At 33.6% G+C, this 22,986-nt stretch overlaps 4 protein-coding genes across 4 annotated transcripts in view; 2 read left to right on the plus strand and 2 right to left on the minus strand.

Moving 5' to 3' along the window:
- Position 1: 1 nt before the first annotated feature.
- LOC115448386 (box C/D snoRNA protein 1) lies at positions 2-2,043 on the minus strand. Its single transcript, XM_030175802.2, has 5 exons — positions 1,805-2,043; positions 1,449-1,725; positions 936-1,254; positions 708-860; positions 2-400 (listed from the first exon to the last, which is right to left on the minus strand). The coding sequence occupies exons 1-5, from the start codon at positions 1,849-1,851 to the stop codon at positions 96-98; spliced, it is 1,101 nt and encodes a 366-aa protein (XP_030031662.2). The 5' UTR covers positions 1,852-2,043; the 3' UTR covers positions 2-95.
- A 300-nt stretch (positions 2,044-2,343) lies between these two features.
- Positions 2,344-2,799, plus strand: LOC115448390 (PAXIP1-associated glutamate-rich protein 1). The gene has a single exon (XM_030175809.1). The coding sequence runs from the start codon at positions 2,344-2,346 to the stop codon at positions 2,797-2,799; it is 456 nt and encodes a 151-aa protein (XP_030031669.1).
- A 262-nt stretch (positions 2,800-3,061) lies between these two features.
- Positions 3,062-9,901, minus strand: LOC115448384 (mitochondrial mRNA pseudouridine synthase Trub2). The gene is made up of 5 exons (XM_030175800.2): positions 9,504-9,901; positions 8,728-8,919; positions 8,185-8,401; positions 3,766-3,902; positions 3,062-3,374 (listed from the first exon to the last, which is right to left on the minus strand). The coding sequence occupies exons 1-5, from the start codon at positions 9,625-9,627 to the stop codon at positions 3,124-3,126; spliced, it is 921 nt and encodes a 306-aa protein (XP_030031660.1). The 5' UTR covers positions 9,628-9,901; the 3' UTR covers positions 3,062-3,123.
- Positions 9,902-10,933: 1,032 nt separating this feature from the next.
- The window catches only part of LOC115451890 (protein FAM102A), a 119,184-nt gene continuing 107,131 nt past the window's right edge, over positions 10,934-22,986 (plus strand). The window contains exon 1 of the mRNA XM_037444954.1: positions 10,934-11,215. The gene's annotated coding sequence lies outside the window, so the exon portion shown is untranslated. The remainder of the gene's footprint in view (positions 11,216-22,986) is intronic.

Consider the following 22,986-nt stretch of genomic DNA (forward strand, 5'->3'; position numbering starts at 1 on the left):
AAAACATAAAACAAAAGTATATTATGTTTTACTCTTACTTATAATAATCATACATATTTCCCATTATGAAGAAATTTTTGCTTTCATCCTAAGTGTCACTTAGTTTCTTCTTCACTATCACATTCTATACTTTCTTCTGAGGAATATCCAGTAGTAAACAAGAGATTCTTGGGCCTTTTCTTTTTTTCAGCTTTTAACTCTTTCTCTAGTGCAACCTTCTTTTCTTTGGCTATCTTCTCTGTTAGAAGCATTCTTGGTCTCTTTCTGTTAGAATTCTGATTGCTTGGTTGTGAGTTTTCTTCATTAGTGTGATTTTCTGTAGTTCCATTAGGCTGTTTTGGTTCATTGTCAACTTGTTTTCCATTTGGCATTTCCTCTTCTTCATTATCAAATTCATCATCTGTAAATATAACAAAAATAAATTAAACTATTTTATGGATTATATTGCGATTTTAAGGCTAAAAAGTCTTTGAAACATCAGGAGAAAAGTAAAATATGAAAACCGTGATATGATCCATAAAATTGTTTAATTTAAATGTATAACAAAAATAGTTTACAATGTTGTAATTTTTTATTATCGCTCATTTCATAGTATTTATTATTACTTTGATGCTATTAATATTGCCAGCTAAACAAGTATGCAAAATATTTAATATTAATAATATTAGAATAAGAGGGCATGTTTAAAAATGACAAAATTTACTAACCTGAATTAATTATTTCAAAATTGTATGCATGATCCTTCAAGACAACAAATATTATTGGAAATTCTACTATACATTTTCCTGATAAATTCTCAGCAAGTGTTTCTGATGAATCCAATTCAAAAAAATTTTTTGCTGATCCTTTCACTTTTTCAGCTGCAAAAAGAAAATGACATTAATCTCAATAATACTTACAATTCCTATTTTTTTATTGTAATATTTTCAACATACCTCTTAGTAAAATCTTGATCCCACTAAATCCGACAGATTTGTAATATGCCAGAGTGTTTGATCCCTCAAAAGACACCCCGTCAGGGTTCAAGTACTTATCCAAGAGCTCAGACAACCTTGTATGTTCTGGACACTTTTCGTCCACAAATTTCAATGGACCCTTCTCCACATTAGGGAACACCCACTCCACTCGCCAGCTTATTATCCTATTTTTGTAATTATATCTAGTTGTGTTCATTTTGTGTCTTGTGAAGTTTTGTGCAAGGAACTGAAGGACGATTCCTCTTTGTCTTGCTGCCATTTTTAGTTTGAATAAATGCTGGAAATCATAATTGAGATAAAGTTAAATCACAGTATATGTAGAAACATACCTCCACTCCTTGTGTATCCAGACATACCTACAGCCCCACAAGTAAAGGTATAATATCCACTAGTTGTGGATTATAAACAAATTAACAGAATGTTACTATTCACTATAACATTTTTAAAGCTCTCAATGGATAAAACACTTACTATTGGCAAGTCCTTATCAATCCTAGTGTACTTCTTGTTCTCATTCCTTTTGACACTCCAGACAAACCGTGCACACTCCTCCAACATTCGGTAGTCACTCAACAGATCTGTATCATTGAAATCCTTCATCCTTATGAACTTGGTGCGGTCTCGTATGCCGTCGCATTCCAACTCCTTCTTATGTATTCTCACACAACTTAGTGAACAAGTTTTGACCTCACATTTTGGACATGTGTATATAGCCTTATTTACCCCACAAACTTCACAGTCCCCTAACCTGGAAAACATCATTATTTTAAGGTTTTTTGGAATTTAACTTAATGTTTTTGGTATATATATAAATAGTTATTTTGTACCTATTAACTTCATTTTCTGTGTCGGAGGGTTCGCTGTCTGATGACATTTTAATACCGTAAAATTAATTGTTGTCAAATTTAAGCTTCTTCTTAGCCTCTTGAAACTCTCAACACAGAACTTTACTGCGATGATCTGCAACAAAATTACGTATACTTTCAAATATTTTGGTTATTTTTGTATAGAGCTGTCATATACACGTGTGTAAACAGTAAAAATATTTTTCCTGACAGGAAACGGCAAGGGAAACTGAATACATACAGACACTTTTTGTTTTTATTTTACAATAATTTAGTATTTACAGTTACTCATACCAATTTTTTGTAATATTGACAGTAAATCGCATGGATCGTAAATAAGTAATTTACCAGATATACACAAAATAATGTATTATGAAGGTATTTTTCCTTTTTTTAAAGTAGCAGCACTTCCAGTTAACAAATGTCAAAATAAGACAAAAAGCCTCAGCATATAAACATTGCATATAAAGTACTTAAATATTTATTTCACAAAATACAATAATTTTTTAATTACTGAAATTATGGCAACCGAATTACAAGGCGACGACTGGGACCTACCTTGTTCAGATGACGAATTATCAAAAAGCGGTGTATTTATTGGAAAAAATTGGATGCCTGACCCAGCAGAACTTGAAGAGCTTTACAAGAGTATTGATAAAAGTGGCACCTTAAGCTTAGAGTGGAAGTGTCCTGGGAGACGACAGCCCTCACCAGTGCCGGTTAGCAAAGAAAACCAGCCAGAAATACCACAGTCCCCGATAAGAGAAGAGAAATCAGACTTCGATTTTATGGACGAAGTTAGTTCATTACGGCTTCGTGTGCGGAGGGAGGGAGAAGATACACTGAGAGGCTCCGCAAAGAAAAAGACGACTTCATTTGATGGGATTTTATCCAACATGATCAGACACAAAAGGATTGAGCAAATGGAAAAGCAAGCAAATACTTCGCCTGCACCACCATCATCAAATGCCAGCTGATTTTTACTGGCCTTTCATGTCCACAGCTAATAAAATGAGAATAATGACTAAATGTGCATGTAATATAATGTCATAAAATTATGGAAGCATAATTAGACAATTACAGATGTAATATTAGGAGTTATGTAGGATAGTATTGTATATGTACAAGTAGTAGTAGTAATCATTTTGTATGCAAAATGATTACTTTTCAAATTATTGGTGCATTAATGCTGATAGTTAACATGTATTACTATACACATTATAGTATAAACATAATATATTCATTAAAACACTGACATCTTTATTTTGTAACTGTATTTACACTATTATTGTAAGAACTATTTATAAACTTAATACGGCAGATTCTGGCCTCAGCAATTTTTCATTCTCTTCAAGAAGTTGTCGGCACTTATCCATGTTGTCTACAATGTGCTCTAGTTGCCAATGTTTCCTCAGCAGGGACATCTCAAGGTTGAACTTGCCTTGCCGAATGCACTGCACTCCAGTGCAGTACGCTGATGTTTTTAGTTGCACACCTAGATCATGAACTAGAGTCCAGAGATATTTGTCATATTCATTTACTGCTTGGATTTCTGGAAAAGCATATACCTTTGTCAAATTATTGATAAGAGCACTTTTATAATATATGGTGGCATAACTATAGATACATGTGGCTCAACAGAAGTGTTTTATTGAACGCAATGTGTTTATAACTAGCACACAACTATAGTGTTAAAAACATTGTACATAGAACTGTCTCACCTACTAACATCATACAGGTAAATAACAGTTTGGGACAACACATTCCATGTGTAATGTGCTGCATTGAATAATATTCCATACTTTTGGTACTGCAGGAAATGTGTTCAAAATGACATAATTCTCGTTTCATTTCATGTTTTATATGTTACTAAACTCAGGGACTAAACTTTATTCATTATAAGCTTTTCAACAATATGTGATTACACTATGGCAACAACTTACCTAATGTAAAGTTGGGTGAATCAAAATGCACACACTTGATGCCGTACAAGACTGGTATTTTGGAGTTGGTAGGTCTGATTAATCCCTGAGAGGCAAGCTCATACATAGTCTGGGAATTCATATCTACACCTGCCAATCTAAAACATAAAAAAAAAATTTTATAGGCTCTCTGGGATGGAATTATAATAAAAAGCTTTCACTGTCAACATGAATATAATGCTTAAGAGCGTTTACGCATCCGCGCGCCGTATGTCTCAAAAACAGCACTTTTCGAAGGAGATAATATCCATCAAAACATTATTTTAAAAACATATGAATTAGTAATTATTATAGAAAATTTTGTTGTCTAAAAAGTTAGTAGAGAAAATTTTTAGATTTATTGAGTGTTTGTAAATTGTTTAATGATTACTGAACAGAGGTTTTCAAATTTGCGCTTCGAACGTCTATTTCGAAGCTCAAAATATCTTAAACCACTAAGGAACATAACAATATGTTATTTTTATCTAAGTAAAAAGATCCTGAAGAAAAAAGTTAGTAGAGAAAAAATATCTTTTTATGTTTAATTCATGAGAAATAAAAATTCAAAGAATTCGAAAATTTCAGAAATGTTGGTCATTTAAATGATGTTTTTTTATCACTATATCTTACTTAATTGAATATAATATTGGATTACTATAATAGAAGAACATCTCCTTAAAAACATACAATTTAAAAATTCTACAAAATTAGTTCTGTTATTTTTCTATAAATATTTTAAATACCACTATAAAACGCAACGCGCAAATCGTTTCAAATTAGTCCGCCTTGAGGCTTTCTAGAGAGAGGACGTATCGCTCGTCGCTCCGGCGAGACTCCAGTTGGACTTTGCTGTGCGTAGAAAAAATAGTCACGTGTATACAGTGATTGCCACATCTTAGTACTTTAGTAAGTAAAATATTTTTTCTTTAATGATTGACAATAATTTTAGTAGTTACTATAAATTATTATTATATTATTATGTTTCAGACACAATGGGAAGTAAAGCTATTTCTAGGCAAGAAAAGGAAACGTAACAACGCTGAAACTTCGGCTAAAGCAAAAGCTAAAAGATTGATGTACTAATGTTATAACATGCGTCTGTAGTTATGGTTGTTGCTTTTTACTCATTAAACACTTGAGCATAGTTACTCGAAGGAAAAAATGGAACCTTAAGCTAAAAACAATTAGCCCATTGAAATGTTACATGAGCTTTGTATTTTTAGAGGACCCAATTTTATTTTTAGAACATGTGGGGGGTCAATAGAAGCTTAATCTCAAGTTTGTGAGGTCGCCCCCCTTGTCCCCTGGCCGCCATCATGGAAAAAGTGGTGAAAACACTTTTTTCGCGATATCTCGGAAACTATGCGTCTTACATAAATTTTGTAAAGTCATAATATGTAGCAAATTGTTTTGCCTACAAATATGTTTATATAACTTTTTGCCCTAAATTAAAAATTAAAGAAGTTATAAGCAAAAATGTGAGAAAATGTTTATAAAAGTTTTCTTTTTTGCTCTATAACTTTTTTTTTTTACATTTTACAAAAAAATTACCTCAAACTAACTTGTAAATGATCTTTAGAGGAAAATTGTTCCCTATAATTTTTTTTATTTCATTCATTTAAAACGCTGTTACAGCGCTCCAAAGTTTACCGGGTTCGTCAATGCTCATGAGAATCCGGTCGAAACAAAATGTTTAACTTATTTTTGATTTTTTTTTTATTGTAAATATATTATTACATTTTTTTTGTTAAATTCGTACAATTTTACTTATTTATTCCTAACACTTTTCTTTGCCATAGAACTTACCAAATTTAACTTATCGAATGTTATGCAGGTAGAAAAGGTATGAGTTACCATTTGGGGATAAAGGAGAAAAAAAAAACATATTTGCAGGCAAAACAATTTGCTACAAATTATGGCTTTACAAAATTTTTGTAAGACGTATAGTTTCCGAGATATCGCGAAAAAAGTGTTTTCACCCCTTTTTCCAAGATGGCGGCCGGGGGACAAGGGTGGCGACTCCACAAACTTGAGGTTAAGCTTCTATTGACCCTCCACACATGGCCCAAAAATAAAATTGCGTCCTCCAAGAAATGCAATAATCGGTCCTTAAATTGTAACATTTCAATGGACTAAACGCACATTTCAAAACTCGTTTTACGCCCGCTGTATTGGCGGCCAACTAGTAGAATCGTGCGGGCCACGGTAGCACCAGCGCGCTCTGTAGTTAGTAGGTGGGCGACTGCAGCAGTCGGTAGGGGAGGGGTGGTTACAGAAATCTAACGCCATTTTCCTCCATCGTGATCGTTTCTGATATGTGTCCATGGCGTTCTGGAACTCAACTGACCGTTAACTGTCCATCTTGTAACCGCCCGCCTTGCGATAATCGCTCGCCAAGTTTGCAGGACATAATCGGAACCGTGGTGGTTACAAATCGCACAGATCTCCGGTCGTCATGAGTTTGGAAATAAAACAGCCGTTTCTCAACCACGGCGGGCGCGAGTAAAAACGCTTCGTGAGTTCTTAGCCTTATAGAATCACTTTGCTGTCCCGTTGTCAAAACGTTTACAACTCGCCAAATACCCAGTGCGCGAGTCCCACTCGCACTTGGCTGATTTTTTTGCATAATACTTAGGTACGCTTACTTTCAAATAACAAGGTTTTTGTGTTCACTGATGCGCACTGTTAAGAAAATTCAAGTGACGAGAGACGGAATCCTATATCTTTCTCCTCTTTGAACCTTAGAAATAAGGGATTTGGTAATTTATGTAGCCAGTGAATAAAACTACTAGTAGTAGTTAGTATACCTATCTTCTTAACTATTTGGGCTAGTTTAGGTTTACACGCTCACATCAATTTTACATATAATTTTATCCTGACGTTTAACCCTGTGCAGGTTTCGGCATCATTATACTTGTATAAATTAAACGCGTCTAGATCCATATGCAGTTTTACTTAAGTATGTAGTGTTTGCGTAAACTTCGATAACAATAATAGTATATTCAATTTTTTTTTTTAATTTTCAGGTAATCGTGCCTGATATTACACTCAAAATAAATAAGGTTATTAAAAGCCGCAAAATTATAGATTTTCAATATTTTTTGGATCAAATTAAAACACTCAATAACCACAACAGAGCAACAGGTTGTAGTATCGAACATTTACAACTATTGAAAGAGAATGTTTGCTTGCAGTCAACATTTTTAATGAATTGTAATATATGCAATATGGAATTTAAGCTATTTAAGCGCTAAGAGATATACTGATAGTATGGACGTATATCGTGGAACTGTGAATGGAGCTATGATGACTGAAGTTGGTAGATCAAATTTCATTCAAGATAAGCTTCCATAGATTTACCAATATTAACGCAAAATGTTTACATGAAATGTTACGACGAGTTAGCTAAATGATTGAAATTAGCTGCAGAGGACAGGATGCAAGAGGCCGCTAGAGAAGAAACTGATAAAGATGTTGCCTGTGGCGATGTAAAAGACGGTATTCCCATACTTACAGTCAAAGCTGACTGCTGTTGGTCAAAAAAGTACAGAACCAACTATTTTGCTTCGTCGTGTGTCGCAAATATTATGCAAAACTATGGATATAAAACTGGTAAATTGTTATACATGGATGTACAATCGATCGATTGATGATCGATGTCACTGAGAAGCAATACCTATTAAAAAAAAAAACTATCCAAAAAAATATAATCAACTTCCGAAAAAAGAAGTCTTTTATTTCTCACTTTTTAGTTATACACCTAAAAATGACATATCATTACATACACCTTCTGACTCAAAATATAAATTCCAATATGTAATTTCTAATGACTTAATTTAAACTTTCAATACGTTAAATATTAAAAACTGCAGATCTATGGAGTAATTATGTGGTCCATTATAAACATCGTAGCACTGTAATTTTCCTGATTTATTGTCTGATTACGGAGTTCTGGTGCCTATCTTTCGGCTTCATGATGAGCTCCACTTTACTAAGGGTACTTTTCTAAATGCAAATGCTTAAATTTTTAAGCATTTGAATTTAAAAGTGAAAATAACAATTTGTAAAATTGCCGTTAAAATTTGTTAAAATGTTTATTTTTTTATAATTACAAAATGATACATATAAACTATTTCATGATGAATTCTTATATATTTAATAATAGAATTCTTCATTTATCATAAATTCATAAATCAAAAGTTACATTCCAATTAGATAATTAAAGCGAAAAGATCAAAATTGGTTGATCTGACTATAAAGATAGCCGACGCGCTAACTCTACGCACACAGCTACGCAACGGCTCTGTGTGAGTGAATTTTGCGAAGAATTACCTATAGTTGACTTCACGCGCGGCACGTAAACGCTCTTAAGTTTTAAATAGAGTAAACCAATATACTTACTCATACATAGTTTTCTGATGCGCCGCTTGTATGTGAGCCACTACTCTGTCCATTTTCTCTCTCGTCACATGCTTGTACATAGATTTCTCAATTGTCTTGCCGTTCCAGAAATATGTGTCTGTTGCTTTACCCAGCTGACCATGGACCTTATATGCTCTTGTAGGCCTTGCTACATTTACGTGGTATGTAAGGCTTGTTCCTTCATTGATACCTAATACTAAAAAGGACATAATATTCAAATATCACATGTATGTCTTACTTTTGATGCCATGATAGAAATGGGAAAAACTGAATAATTATTGTTAACAATCTGACACTAAATGCGTAACTTAAACATAAAGTAGCTATATGCCGAGACACTTGTAAATTTTTTTGTCTATATCCAAGAGTATAAACTTTTTTATGATAAAGAATTTTGATGTGATAAATTCAAGTTATTTTTTATAATAATTATTTAAAGGTACAGTAAATATGAACAATCTTACATAACTAAAGATTTTTCCAGAAAATATCTCAGGAATGCAGTATAATAAAGTAACTTACACAACACTCCACTGCTGAAAAGTCCTAAATATGTAGACCAACTGCATTTAAAGTCTTCACGGATATACCTTGGTCCACAGACCAGTGGATCATCAGCATAATTTGGTACCAGCTTAACAGTCATAGGCTCATTTGTTGCTCCCACTATCTCTACTCGCTTCTCTTGAGGACGATCAGGAAGGGCATTCAGGTCTGACAAAAAAAATAAGATACATTACAGGTTGTAAATTATATAAGATTAATATTACATTGTAGAAATTCAAAGGTTCAACCTACATCATATTGAAGGACAGAATATTTTTTCTGTTCTTCAATATTAAGTAAACAAGTTAATATCTACTTTAATTTTTTTTTAATTCTGAAATGTGGCATGAAATTTAATTATGTTACAAATAATATGCATTGTGATTAGATTTATATTATATTAATTTTTTCGTATCCCATTTTTTTTCCAAATGATTCAACTAATGTTTTAATTTTGCTTGTAGTATTATTAACAGCAGTGTTTCACAAACGGGTGAGGGGGGACCAAGTTCCGCTATTTGATACCGAATTCATCCCCCTCCCACGTATCCCATAGTTAAACTAGGTATTTCTTTACTTGTTGTTTTAAATTGTTTTATATCATGGCAAAGAATACAAACTGCAATTATACAAGAGCAGTGCAGTGCTAGCAAAATATATTAACGAAGAATGTCATATATCTTCATTATCGCCAAAGTTATGCAAATAAAACATAAGTTTTCGTTTAATATTGTTTACATAGAAAAACTAACCTCGACAAAGATTGGTTATTATTGTGTGCTGAACTTGTTTCACAGATACCGTGGGCGGTTTATACACACAGATTAACCCATTTAAAGTCCTAAACGCAGAGGCTGCATCACGAAATTTCACCATTGTTAACAATTTATAAATAAGAGATAGCTTTTTAAATTATTTTGAAATTATCATCCGTAATACATGGGACTATGACGTTTTATAACTTGACAATTGGCAGTTTAACGTTGATTGACATAAATAGTTCGTTTATTTTACGAATATCCATTTCCAATTTTGTATTATTTTATAACGTATTAAAATATATTTGTGATTTCAATATTATACTTTGATGATCATTTTGATTAATAGTAGCCATCTATTTTTATATTTATGCTATTATTACCCAACGATTTTATTCCATACATTTGGACATATAATATGTATAAGTGTCTTTGTACACTATTCCTCTAAACACGAGTGTGATGTAAATATATTTTACATGAAGTAAAAGCAAGATAGCATAATATGTTGCCAGCATTATTTAAATTCTACTAATAAATAATTTACAAATTACGTTTAAAAAAGGGTTTGAAAGCTATGCTACAATATTTTCTGATATACACTTATACTTTACGAAACTTATTCCTTATATGTTTTGGATAACACATTAATTTACATTATTGTGATTTTTTACTTAGAAGACCAAAACTATACAGTCAATATTACGTGTTCCTAAAATTCACTAAAGCATAGCTAGTATAGTCGCTCATAGAACTATTTCCACTTGTCACATATTAGCAATAAATGGTTAGAAATTATTAGCAATTCACCATCCCAATTTATAGGTGACAGTGTGAGATCTACCATACTACGACTAATAGTAAAATTGCATTGAATTCGCATTTTACAAAAAATATAGTAAAAGTTTTTTGCAATTTCTATTACTAAAGGTACTTCAATCTCTAATGGTCCCATAAAATCTTTTGATCCTGATAAGCAACAGAATCGATTGACTTTCAAAAATGATTTTGCATAAATCTAATTTTTTTAATGTATATTCTTACTGATTCCTTTTTTTTCAAAACCCTTGAACGCTGACTCTAATGTGTTTAAATCTGATGGACTGTCTCTTAACACATTTTTTCAGAGCTTCGCTACACAACTGCTACAGCGGATAAAATGGCCGCCCTTGGTGTCTCATCAACCCAAAAACCCACTTGAGTACAAAAGATTTTTTTCATTTCACAAATTTCGTCAACGATACAGTTTTTGCGGTAACATATAAGATCCCATAATAATAGTTAAATCACTTAAATCATTTCGTTACTTATAACAATATGGCATAATAATTATTATTAACGTTAGGTAGGTACCTAATCATATATATTTTTTTATTTAATAAAAAGAAGTAGAAAATATATTTTTTTCTTGGCAATTTAAAGAAAAAAAACAAACGACACGACATATTTTCTGTCATGTCGACTTGTCTTATGTCTAGCGAGCCGAGCAATGGCCGATTGAACGTTTCGGTGGCGTAAGTTTCGCCTGACAATATTCGTGTTCCATTTTATTGTGTTCCTACTGGAATTAACTCTTCCCCGTTTATATTTGATAGTGAAAGTTTTTGTGTAAAATAATTTATAGTGGCTGCAAGACAGTGACAAAATATTCGTGTAGGTGTGCCTAAATCAAAAGAACAGTTTATTTCGTGTGAAACTTATAATCGGTAAGTTGTTTTACCGCTGTATTCTTTTCACATGTTTAGAATAGTTGAAATAGAAGTAGATATTGTGTAGAATTGATTTAATTTGCCTCTGGCATCGGCGAGGGACCCGAGTCGTTGCCTTCTAGATCTCACGACTAGGAAGGTTGGTTGATTATTGCGTGACTGGCAACTGTTTACTTCCTAATTTGCCTGAGCTTTCTGTTTAAATTGCAGACGACGCGACGAGGACTCAATTCTGGCTAGATAAAGTTATAAGTTTGATTTCACAACGTATTTTCATAACAATCTGTCAGTTGGTGTTCAACGGATTTGTTAATCATGCCTTTCTACAGTTAACGACGATAATGATCTTGTTATTTGTTTTAATTAATTTGTCTAATATGCTGCACACATAAATGGATACAAGTATTGCCTGTCATACCATGTGCTATGTTGTTCTCATAATTTTGCAATATAGGGCAACTTTTCTAATTCCAAGCACTACATTATCTTTCTCCAAACCCTATATTGATTGTGTTTAAACATTTCACCTGCAGGTGATGATTTCAATATATATAATATGTGCGTGCTTTATCACCGCCATTATAGCATGTAATATAACAAAAGAAGTCAAATTACAGCTGACCAGGTTATTGGGTAAAACTGCTGATATGGACTTAATGCACTGATATGTATGGAACGCTAGCTGACTCTAAAGTAATATGCCTTACTTTCTGTTTGTTTTCATTCATTTGATTTAATGGAATGTTATAATTAAACAAACTATTACAAAGATAAGTAAGTTTCATATATTTTTATATCAAAAATCTTAATATTCACTATTTATTAATAAGCTAATTTTCTTTAACATAATTAATTATAATAATGAATGTTTAAAAATATATAATATTTAACTAGTAACATTTTTATGTAACTACAATTTTTTTTAAATAATTCAAATAGAATTAATGTAAATTAATATACTCTTATAAACCACTTTCAAATACAATGTGTTAAAATATTGCATTTAATAAGGTTATTAAATTTTACCTCTATGTAGAATACAGATGATTTGATAAAATTTAAATATATGAATATTAACTACTTTTTTCATAGTTAAATATCAATAGTACTAAACATTTAGAGAACTAAACATTTATGAGAATTTTGTCTACCATTCCTCATTCTGTGAGAAAAATTATAACACTTTAATAAGTTATATATTAACAATAAAATAATCATTATATTAGTAATAATTCTTTCTACCTGGTGTTATAAAAAGTAGAAGTTATAGTTTGCCTTCTTAGATCAAAACATTGTCACTCAGTTTAATCCTAAGCATCTTCCTATAATGAGACAGTAATATATCCTTAGTGCTTTAATTACCAATTTAATAACAGGCATGGATATCCTCTACTAATGAAACATATTAGTGTCTTGTTAATCTCCCTTGTGTAAAGTAGATTGAATCAGAGGTATGAAATTTTCTCTGTTTTTTCCTCCATCATAAAATATACTAACAGAGACAACACAACGTATAGAATGAGTTTAAAATATTATATGTACTGGTTATATTACTCAAAAAGATACAGGGAGCTAAATTATAGAGTTGCACATTTTGTTATCATTCTTGCGGAATCAACCTTTTTATCATATAATAAGTATTCATGGTCCTTCTTTACTATAATGTCAAGTGAATATAAGTCTAAACATAACATATATTGATTTAAGTTTGTGCACCACTGATAACTGGAGTGGTGAGTCAACCGAGATTGGCTAGGCGGATATGATCCCTGTATTAATACTAGCAGATTTGTACACTTGATAATGATATGATATTGTCATCAATCAATTATTTAGTACATCTGTGAAGGCTTAAGTGGATTTTGAAACTGAATAATAGATTTGTTGGCTAATTATTCTGTAAAGCTTTTTAAAAAATCAGATTTTTTTATTTAATTTGCAATATTGCTGGACAAAATGGACCACTTCCATCTTTTCACTGTTATAGGTGTTTCCACCTATTGCAATATGCATTAATACGCTACTTGTGTCATGATATTTAGCTGATGTAGTGGATATTCTGCAGATATAATATGTATATTGAAATTTGTCAAAAAAATATTGTTAGGTGTCCAATAAAGGTCTTGAACATTGGCTTGTAATATATATTTTTTTATATTATAATGTAACTATTAGTATATTTCCCTTTGAAAAATTGATAAACCTACCAATAGATAAGAATTTATTTTAGTGAGACTTAAATTAAATCATTTTCCAAATTATTTTATAATAGATCATAGTCATCTATCTGCATCTGATGATAAGCTGAGGAGCGCCCAGATAGTGTCTACTACCGAGAGACGATAAGCCTTTGTCAATCTACACAATTATGCCAGTGTGTTTAAAAGCGTACATACAGGCTAAACACGGGACGCAGCACACTTAAGTAAGCATTTATGGGGGGTTCTCAAACCTTGTGTACAGTGGTTGCTATCCAGGCGAATGCAAATGTCCTACCACCAGCAAGTAAAGATGTCCATCGACAACAGAGCTTGTGTCTAGCTCCAAGCCTGTACCCAAATCGCCGCCGCGAGTGGGAAAGTTTTACCTAAGAACACGACCCCTGAACACCTGTTGGTAACTTGTTAGCTATGCTTCTGGCTGAATAAATATATGCGCATATATTCAGCGTTTATCTCCGTATTAAATATACCCACGGTTACGAAATTCTATGAGAATTTGTAATATAATATTCAATAAGCCACGCCGCCCTATATCTCGCCTACGAGGTAGACAATTTCTTTTGTAAGTAGACATTATTTTTGAACAACTTATCGTGAGGTGCACTTCACTAAATTCTAGGTAAAAAAAAATATTGACTTCATAGTACACGTCTTACTTTTGTGACGTACATTTCTAACTAAAATAGACTATAACACAAACTTAAACTCGAATTAAATACTTTTTAGCCATCGAACCCGCAACTTATCATTTCGTAGCCGGCTCGGCCCTTGCCGCACCCGAAGACTTTTAATTCCATTATACTTGAGTGTGTACAGCGTGGGTTGCACGTGTTTACTTTATCGGAATATTAAATGACTAGGGAATTTGTATCAATCTAAATAATTATATGTATAACTTGTAGAGTATATAGCAATTTAGTTGGTATCTTAGTTGTTATTAAATTGTAGTTGCCGCCTACATATTTGAAGACCTTTCTTGCGATTTATTTCTAGTATAACAAACACACAAACTTTACACCTGTACTTATAATATAGATGTTAATGACGATGTTGATGTCCTCTACGACGGGTCTGTCGTATGTGGAACCCGGCTATATTCTAATTCTATTAATTCGGCTATAGTATTCATGTATAGTGATAAGTTCACTTTGATTGGTCTTTCTTCATTAGCGTTTGATAACCCGACTTTAAAAACGCAAAAATATTAAATTATGCAAATATTAATATGCTGAACTGCTGTAAATCCGCCACAAGTTTGACAGCGAGTCTACGCTCACAGTGAACACATGCTGCTCGTTCATGCGTATCGTGTGTCGTTCAGACATGTGCACATCGGGTGTTTTTTTCGTACTCGAGTGGGCAATGGAAATAAAAACCGAGACAGACATAATGTTAATGTGACGTTAATTGATTTCATTCTTTATCTTCAAACGTAACGTAAAGTCGTGTTTAATGAAGGCTCTCTTGTGTTATCGCCTTGAACTTGTTGATTTTGCAGTTATCAGCTCTTTAATTATTACTACACTCATTCTTTCTGAGACATGTTTCCTAAGTTGGTACTTTATACCAGGGTTGACTTTCTACACGTTATGTGATAATTCGAATACTCAATTAATTTATTAAATTTTACTCGTTTACTCTAATTTTCCTCGTGAAATTCCTCGTCATTTACAAATTCTTCAAAGCCTTAACCAAAAACTCATTTTCTTTTATAATATTGAATATGGGATGCCAGACAATAAAGAATTTAATGGAAATTAAAGTTCAGACATGTCGCAGTAATTCTGAACTAAGTATTTAAGGCGATACCTCAAGGTCCATTTTCATACATTTTGTTTCACCTTTAATTTGGGTAACTAAACAAGTATTGGCAAGTAAAGAATTTAAATTCACGTCTAGTTAGTGATTAGTTCTCGCAGTTGAAAGAAAAACGTAAAAATAATTAATAATCATGGATATTTCGGCCTTTAAAATTTAATATGACGAAATTTTAAAGGTGAAACAAAATGTATGAAAATGGACCTTGAGGTATCGCCTTAATACAAACGGGATATTATGAGTGTATTCATATAATAAAGATAGCAGCCATTAGATATAGTACGTCTCTAACTGGTCAACTTTACTTCGACCACAAAGCACTCCACATAAGATCCATCATACGATTTACAACATTTAATTATTTAAACTTTAGGTCGCGTCCTTACTTCGTTGAAAATATTTTCTTGGAATAAAAGTGTTCAAATTTATTAGTGAAAGAATTTTTAAAAAGAGTCCTGTAATACCTGAGATCCCTCGCAAGCAGTCGCACAAATTTAAGTTCGGCTCTTTAATTTCAATTGATTAATAAACATTTAGTTTAAGAATCAATATGTGCATTGTACACTATATGCATATACTGTACTAGTGCATTTCGCCCTTAATACCCTGCATGAGACGCGGAAAAAACCATCAGACACACGGTGACCTCACAACAGGCGACCTATTGAGTCGAAGGTTCCTCGGTCAATTGTTACAGGAAGCCCGTGTCGATTGTAACTTATTGTGTACTTTAAACTTATTTATATTGACAGGGTAAAGAGAGTGACTTGTATGCCCCCGAATTTAGATTAAAGATTGAAAGACAGTTGTATGTTATAATCTTCCCGTGGGAATTCGAATTTAAATGTAGTTTGACAATATTCGTAGCATTACGGGCCATTGCCCGCACAACCAGCTCATTAGCTGGCTGTGAACACAGAGGTCGTGGATTCCATCATTAAACCAATATATTTTCGTGCCAATTCACAATTATTTGTTTCACCATCAAAAATCCTTCGTGAAGACATAAGTTGTTAAATTAGGAGTCGGAGTTAGATTGTCGAGTGTATCCAATCCCACTGGCCTTCAAGGTCAACGGTACACGCGCCAGGGTCTGGTTTCATCAGCCCAAGGTCGCCGTGTGGCCGTTGGTAACGTTTTAGTAATATTGATCAGGAGGATGTGCCTGGGTTTGTAATTGCCTTGTTATGTCCTCACTGTGCGTTACATGGTAATTATGCGCTTGCCGTACAAGGATTTATTTCGCAGGTCTTTGGGTTTACCATCAGCCAAATATTTAATCGTGGACACGGTCATTAAACATGACGAATAAGAGCGTTATCCAGAAAAATTATAGTTCTGTAGTGATGTTAAACTATTTTTTTATTATTAGATGATCTATTCCGGTCCATTGAGCGGAGTCAAGTCAGGGTTTCAATTCAGTCCTGATTTCTCCAGACTTCTAGCAATCTATCACAAAGTCTGGGGAACTAGTACGGATGGCAACCATACATTGTTTTTGCACGGTGAAGCTATAAACGCAGTAATTGGTGTCCATTGTTCTAGCCGTGCACAGATTTACGTTAATGGTGAATGCTAGTTTTAATCCGTAACGATCAATCCTTTTGTACATTAGTGTTATTACGCGAATTTGTTTGAAGTCAGTTTATTATGAAGAATATGTACATATCAACCTTCGAAGATTAGGCCGCTTCCAAAGCCAGGAGTCTTAGAGTAGTGATGCGGTTGGGTTCAGAACAGTGTTGCTTTTGAAATCATACTTTTCGTGTTACTTTGAGAATAATTTGTTCCTTTTAAACACTGAATTATTTTCCTCCAAGCCTGTGCTCCGGCACTACCTTTTGGTGCAAAAATATAATAAACATGGATATTTATCTATTCGTACTTGTTATATTATAAAATATCTCTTACACAGTGTATTCATTTATGCCGTCATAATATGAGGAAACTAATGATTGTCAGGTGACTCTTTTCAGCTTGGCTACAAAGTGTTGATACACTTGAAAGTCGAACTCGATAGTAAATATTTATCGAGTTTATAGCCTAATTATAATCAATACTATAATTCATAGCGAATAACATTAGCATAGTCTTCCTAGAGGCAGATGAAGGTCGTGTGATTTCTCGTGCAATTAGTTTGGTTGCAACGTGTCGTGGCGCGTCGCTCACGCGGAACGAGTTTTCGGCTCGCGTACACTGGAAGTGTATACTCACTCGTGTGTGTAAACCAGTTTTTAGGAATATATTTAATAACAGTATAGGCTAGCGGTTTGTTATGAAAACTCATTGGGGAAGCAGGTATTTTCTTGTGAAAGTGTTTTGATGTATGATGCCCAGACGTGCTGTAATGGCTCAATAGATTTGCTGGTATAGTGGTTTGCTATGACAAAGATCTTTGGGATTTATTTATAGAAATCATTATGTTTCTCCTTAAATAATTAATTAATACTAATTTATTCAAAGTACAAATAATACCGTATTGCTGTTCCTCGTGGTCTGTTTGTTCACTTTTAATGCATTTTTATATTTAGAAACAGGTATTACATACTATCAACACTTTCCCACGTTTTAAATTTGAATTGTAAATACATAATATATTTTTTTTACAAACTGCATTCATTTACTGAAGATCCATAATAAATTGTGCTGAATTATAGCTGCTAATGAAATATTATATATTTTATAGACACTATACATATATATACCTATCATATTTGATATTTTGTTGTTTAAATTTTTTTTATTATGTATTTTAATTTTTTCTGCGTTTGAAAAAATCTATGTGGAATCTAAACTATGATAATTAGGTACTGATCTAAACGTGTCGTACCACAACATTATTATGCAAAAAGCGTAATTGCATGCACGTGCATGAACGCCAGTTGCAGTTCTGGTGTCATCTTTACGATATTTCGTGAGTGCATCGCGTACGTTGTCGTGAAAATGTACTCATTTTACCTTTTTGTCCAACGTGACTTGGTTGTTTTACGTTTGTTTAAAATTATTATAATCACGACGTTAGTATAACATGTAGAATGCAATTTTGTTTTTACTCGAAATGTGTAGTGATTCACTCTGCTGAGAACATGTTTTTGAAGATCCGGATGGTGACGCCATCGCCTCTATAGATGCGATGTCACTAACCGACTTTAAAACGCAACGATAAATTCGTAACATTCGAAATACGAATTTAGATGTGAGGCTTACCCAAACTGGGGAAACCCAGTTCTCACATCGGTATAATTGTGTTATAATGCTCTTTTTCTGCTTGTCCCTAACTACGGTGCCTTTAAAATATTTATTTATTTATTACATCTTAGGAGAACCAACAGTTATAATAGCTTAATAACTACAGATTAACAATTGAGGTCTTAATGATAGGTTCCCACGACTATATGGAGGTATTAATATTGACGTGACCACAATTAAGGAGGAATAAACGAATCTCGCGGACGTCCAGCTCGTGGATGCTCCACTGGCCAAGACAAAGCACTGGTGAACCCAAGCATGCGATTTTACATTAATATTTTAGAGATAGTTATAGAAAATTTTCTTGTATTTAGGTTTCTTCACCATGTTTTCTAGCACACGTGATATATCAATTTGTTTATGATACCAACGTTTTAATATTTGTTATTGTTTAAATACGATTTTCCATTCATGGCTTTCCTTATGTATTTACTATTTATAATTAGGATAAACCTCGCGCGTAGGCGACGCTTGCCCTAAGGTCGCGCGATCAGCTGTGGTCAGCGTCATCGTGATGACTCACTGTCTATTGTAGAACTCTTATTGATCTCTCATGGCCACACTTGCGGCTCTGTACCTTTTGGTATGATGGCATGATGACACTGCATTTTATATTTGTAGAAAGTCAAGATGGACCTACTACCTAGCCAGTTTTGTTTAAAATACGAATGGGACGGTTCAAACATAGTAACGAAAACACAACATTGACAGAATTAACAGTACTAAATACTGTTAATAATATTTCTGATATCGTACTTCGTTGCGCATTTCTCTCCTTATCTGTAATAGATCTACGATTACTTTAGCACTGTGTTTATTACGATTTATTTATTCATATATTATCGTCGTAAACAGATGAACTAGATATAATGTGTCGCGGGCCTTGGAATCTATATTTACTGTGTAATTTCCTTGTCATCTCATCGAACGAGATGTAAACATGTTTTATTGTGGCTCGTAGATTAGGTCCCATTCGTATCGTTGTTAGGTAAGTGATAATTAAGATTAAATATAAATAAACAACTATCCGTTTCTCGAGCCTCGGTCGCGTGGAATGCGTGACGAGGATCGCGTCACGAGCGTACATCATCGTGAGGTCACCGCGGTACGATGCGCATGCGCAATTATTCACACAGATCCAACCCGCGGCCCGCGAGGCAACAGTGACCTCATCTCGCACCACCGTGCTACTTCCGCCGTGTTATCCAACAAACGTCTGTACTGAATGCAATGCTTTGCTTGTTCAATGATGTTTTATTCTCAAATCGTAATGATAACTGGTAAAACAACCTTCTATTCACGGATTTTGATTAGATTTTACGTAATTTGATATCGTTTATTTAAAGAGGTATTGTTTTTTTTTATCTTTATTGTTTGTTGAATATGCTACTTGAGAAGAAATATTTTAGTCTTATTCGAAGAATATGTGAGGTTTTTTCGATTGAAATCTACGGATAGTAAGCTTGCATTGCGTTTAGAAAGCCCTTCATTTTTCTTAATTACAACTTAGCAACATACACATCCAACGGCGATAGCCTTGCCAGTAGTAGGGAATGTAATAAACAATTAGCGTTTTTAAATTAATGTTTTTCTTCGTTACTTTACACGGCACTTTCACATTTAATACGCGGTTCTTAACCCTGATGAAGGTGGAAAAAATGCATTTAGTTTTTGCAGTAGCTTCAAGCCAGTAATTGTTCACACCGAGGCCAGCATCACATAGAAGTGCCCTTGAGCCAGTTACTTACCTTTTTTCACGAGCACCGTAATCGCTCCTCCGCCGCCGTTTTAAAAGGTGACCTGTGTTAATAATTGTAATCTATTTAAAAAAAGAAATTAAAGTGGCTCAGACACATTTTAAGTAGTTTTGTTTCCAGCGTATATCGGTACGATCAGGATTTTAGGTGAGACTATACCATTATAGCAGTCGATGTGAGGTACATATTTTGCTCTTAGCCTCGTTTAGTTGGAGAGATTGTTGAAGTTATCACTTGCTAGCACCGCCACTTTCATGTCTCTTCTTGTACAATGTCCCTAATATGTGTATAATTACACAATATGTTAACATACATAAGCATTTTTTAGTAAAGACCGTAATATATTTATTGTTATTATCGTACTTTAAAGTATCCTTTTCAGAAATTAAAGTAATTTTCGTTAACCACTCGCTCGCTATAATGCAAAAACAACAAATACTACTACAGCTTATTCATTAGTTTGCTCTTACACAATAGATTTCGCAGCCTTACTCTGCAGTGGGAACTTAAGGATTATGCAGCTTGAGAGAATTGGGTCGGAATGGATGGATTGTACTCCAATTGTAAGACAAAGCCTTTGCTCTGCGGTATGTATGCACTATGGAGATAGCTTGAGACTTAATCACAGAGCTGTAAGTGCCTTGATAATAAAACACGTGTCGCTGATGCCAATGTTTAAGGCGGGTCCGTAGTCATGTACAGCGAGTAGTGAGTGGGTGGATTATCTTTACGATAGACAAATTTTGACAAATTCTGTAATGAAAACAATTTTATAATAGCAAAAACATATAGTACGTAATGTTCGTTGATCTAGTTAGTGGTAGTACCCATGTTTTAATGGAAGATTCAAATGGTCTTATTTTCAGTTTCAGGAGTGGAAAATAATATATTAGAATAATTAACAATCCACAACCCATATAATATGTGAGTTTTCCGGAACTGAAATTTGCTTTTGATGTTGCTACAGGTTCATTTGGGTTGTGAATTTAATTAGTTCACCAAATTGTATGTTCAGTGGTTCGAATTGTAGACAGAATCCCAATGATAATAGCTGCAGTTGTAAATAAAAAATCCCCGCGGTTATCTATCGCGGAGAACTTGACACAAAAACGCGTTGTCGATTGGCCAACACATTTTTTCTTGCAGTTTCCACTGATGCGGGACAGGGTCACGTTTTATCGTCCGTGTGCCCCCCCCCCTCGTCTGGCGGTTGTCGTGACGTCTCAATGATAATTGATAACGATTGTATTGCCTAATATGACGGTTATGTACAGACTGTTGCGTAACTTGTGAAATGAGATGACAAGTGTATTGCAGAGTTGTTAAATAAAATAAATATTTTGTTCAAACTCGTAGTTTTCACATGATAAGCGAAAGCCATAGAAGATAGTAACAAGCTATTTATGAAGGTATTGACTATTATTGTTCATAATTTAATGGTAAAAGTAAGAGGTATTAGGTGATTAGCTCTCCGGTTTAGTAGGCAAAGGAAGACGCACTAGTCATCCTATTCAGTTATCCATGACACAAGCTCAATACCTTAGTACGCACTGGGACTGTTGAGTTTATTTATTAATAAATTAATAAAGATATTTGTTACGAAAAGCAATAATATAAACGTTATTTCAAAGAAACAATATAGGACGATAATAAAGGCATTCATTGTTATCTACAATAATGAAGGTCGAAGTAAAGTAATTAGAATATGTGCTGGCTGTTTCAAGCCGTTTGTAAACGTCACTGTAAGTAAGTATTTATTGGTTTGTATTTATGTGGGTTGCGTCTCTCAAAATACGCTAACTAAAGTCATGCTTTCTAGATTGCTTGCAGTTGGTTACTTAATTCTCACTCTTACGGCCGCTCCGTGAACATTTATTCTGTTGAAATAATAACTCTCACACCACTCTCTATTAGTTATATTTTCAGCCCAGTCAATAAGGTTGGGATATCTATAAAAATAACGACGTTTGGTGAACCTATGCTTACCGTTAACATTGTCGCGCTTACAAATGGTTTTAAACAAGCCACAGCACTGAAAACTTATTTCATTCGCATATTTGAAGTAAAAAGAAGCCTTTAGTCATTCCATCTCACCAGTTATAACTTGCAAATTGTACTAAGAAAATTATTTTCAATAATTTTAAATTATAGGAGTATTTTGTACCGTTAAATTGGAATATCCTTTCGTTTCTCGGGTCCAAAACTTGAAACCTTTGCTTTAAAGGTTTTTAAACGAGCTACCGACGCTTTTCAACTACCAAAACGTGTGATAGTTCGATTTTTTTCTAAGGATTCTGAACGTGAAATCGCTAATAGCTCTCTAAGATAACTAGTTTTATCAGTTTTATAGGATGAATGTAATTCCAGTAGACACAACACTGTTTACGGCATATCTATTCTAATTTAATGACGTGTCTCCCACGTTATGTTTACATGTCATATCAGTTAACACACTCCGTTCAGTTATAAAATATTATAGCATTTTGTATATGCATTTTGCCCACACACGCTGCAGATTCTACAAAGATTTCTGAAAACCTATCCTGTATGGCAATCGTCGTAGATTCGAAACCCGGTTATAACAATAAATTACTGGGCTCCATGTGTTGTCCTCGTGTGTTGTCCACACCCACGACACATACTCAACATTATTTGTTGTTATTACTAACACATACTAAGCATACACTGGTGCTGCATGTTATGTTGTCGACATTATTGGCTG

This window comes from Manduca sexta, chromosome 28 (genome assembly GCF_014839805.1).
Source record: "Manduca sexta isolate Smith_Timp_Sample1 chromosome 28, JHU_Msex_v1.0, whole genome shotgun sequence".
Classification (NCBI taxonomy): Eukaryota; Metazoa; Arthropoda; class Insecta; order Lepidoptera; family Sphingidae; genus Manduca; species Manduca sexta.

What these genes read in the sequence shown, in the direction of transcription:
- LOC115448390 (XM_030175809.1), top strand. Translation starts at nt 2,344, where the DNA reads ATGGCAACCGAATTACAAGGCGACGACTGGGACCTACCTTGTTCAGAT.
- LOC115448384 (XM_030175800.2), bottom strand. Translation starts at nt 9,627, where the DNA reads ATGGTGAAATTTCGTGATGCAGCCTCTGCGTTTAGGACTTTAAATGGG. An exon ending in AATAACCAATCTTTGTCGAG is followed by an intron (nt 8,920 to 9,503) that starts GTTAGTTTTTCT and finishes TTTTTTTGTCAG; the next exon opens with ACCTGAATGCCCTTCCTGAT. An exon ending in CATCAGAAAACTATGTATGA is followed by an intron (nt 3,903 to 8,184) that starts GTAAGTATATTG and finishes TTTATGTTTTAG; the next exon opens with ATTGGCAGGTGTAGATATGA.
- LOC115448386 (XM_030175802.2), bottom strand. Translation starts at nt 1,851, where the DNA reads ATGTCATCAGACAGCGAACCCTCCGACACAGAAAATGAAGTTAATAG. An exon ending in ACAGAAAATGAAGTTAATAG is followed by an intron (nt 1,726 to 1,804) that starts GTACAAAATAAC and finishes GATGTTTTCCAG; the next exon opens with GTTAGGGGACTGTGAAGTTT. An exon ending in TTGATAAGGACTTGCCAATA is followed by an intron (nt 1,255 to 1,448) that starts GTAAGTGTTTTA and finishes TATGATTTCCAG; the next exon opens with CATTTATTCAAACTAAAAAT.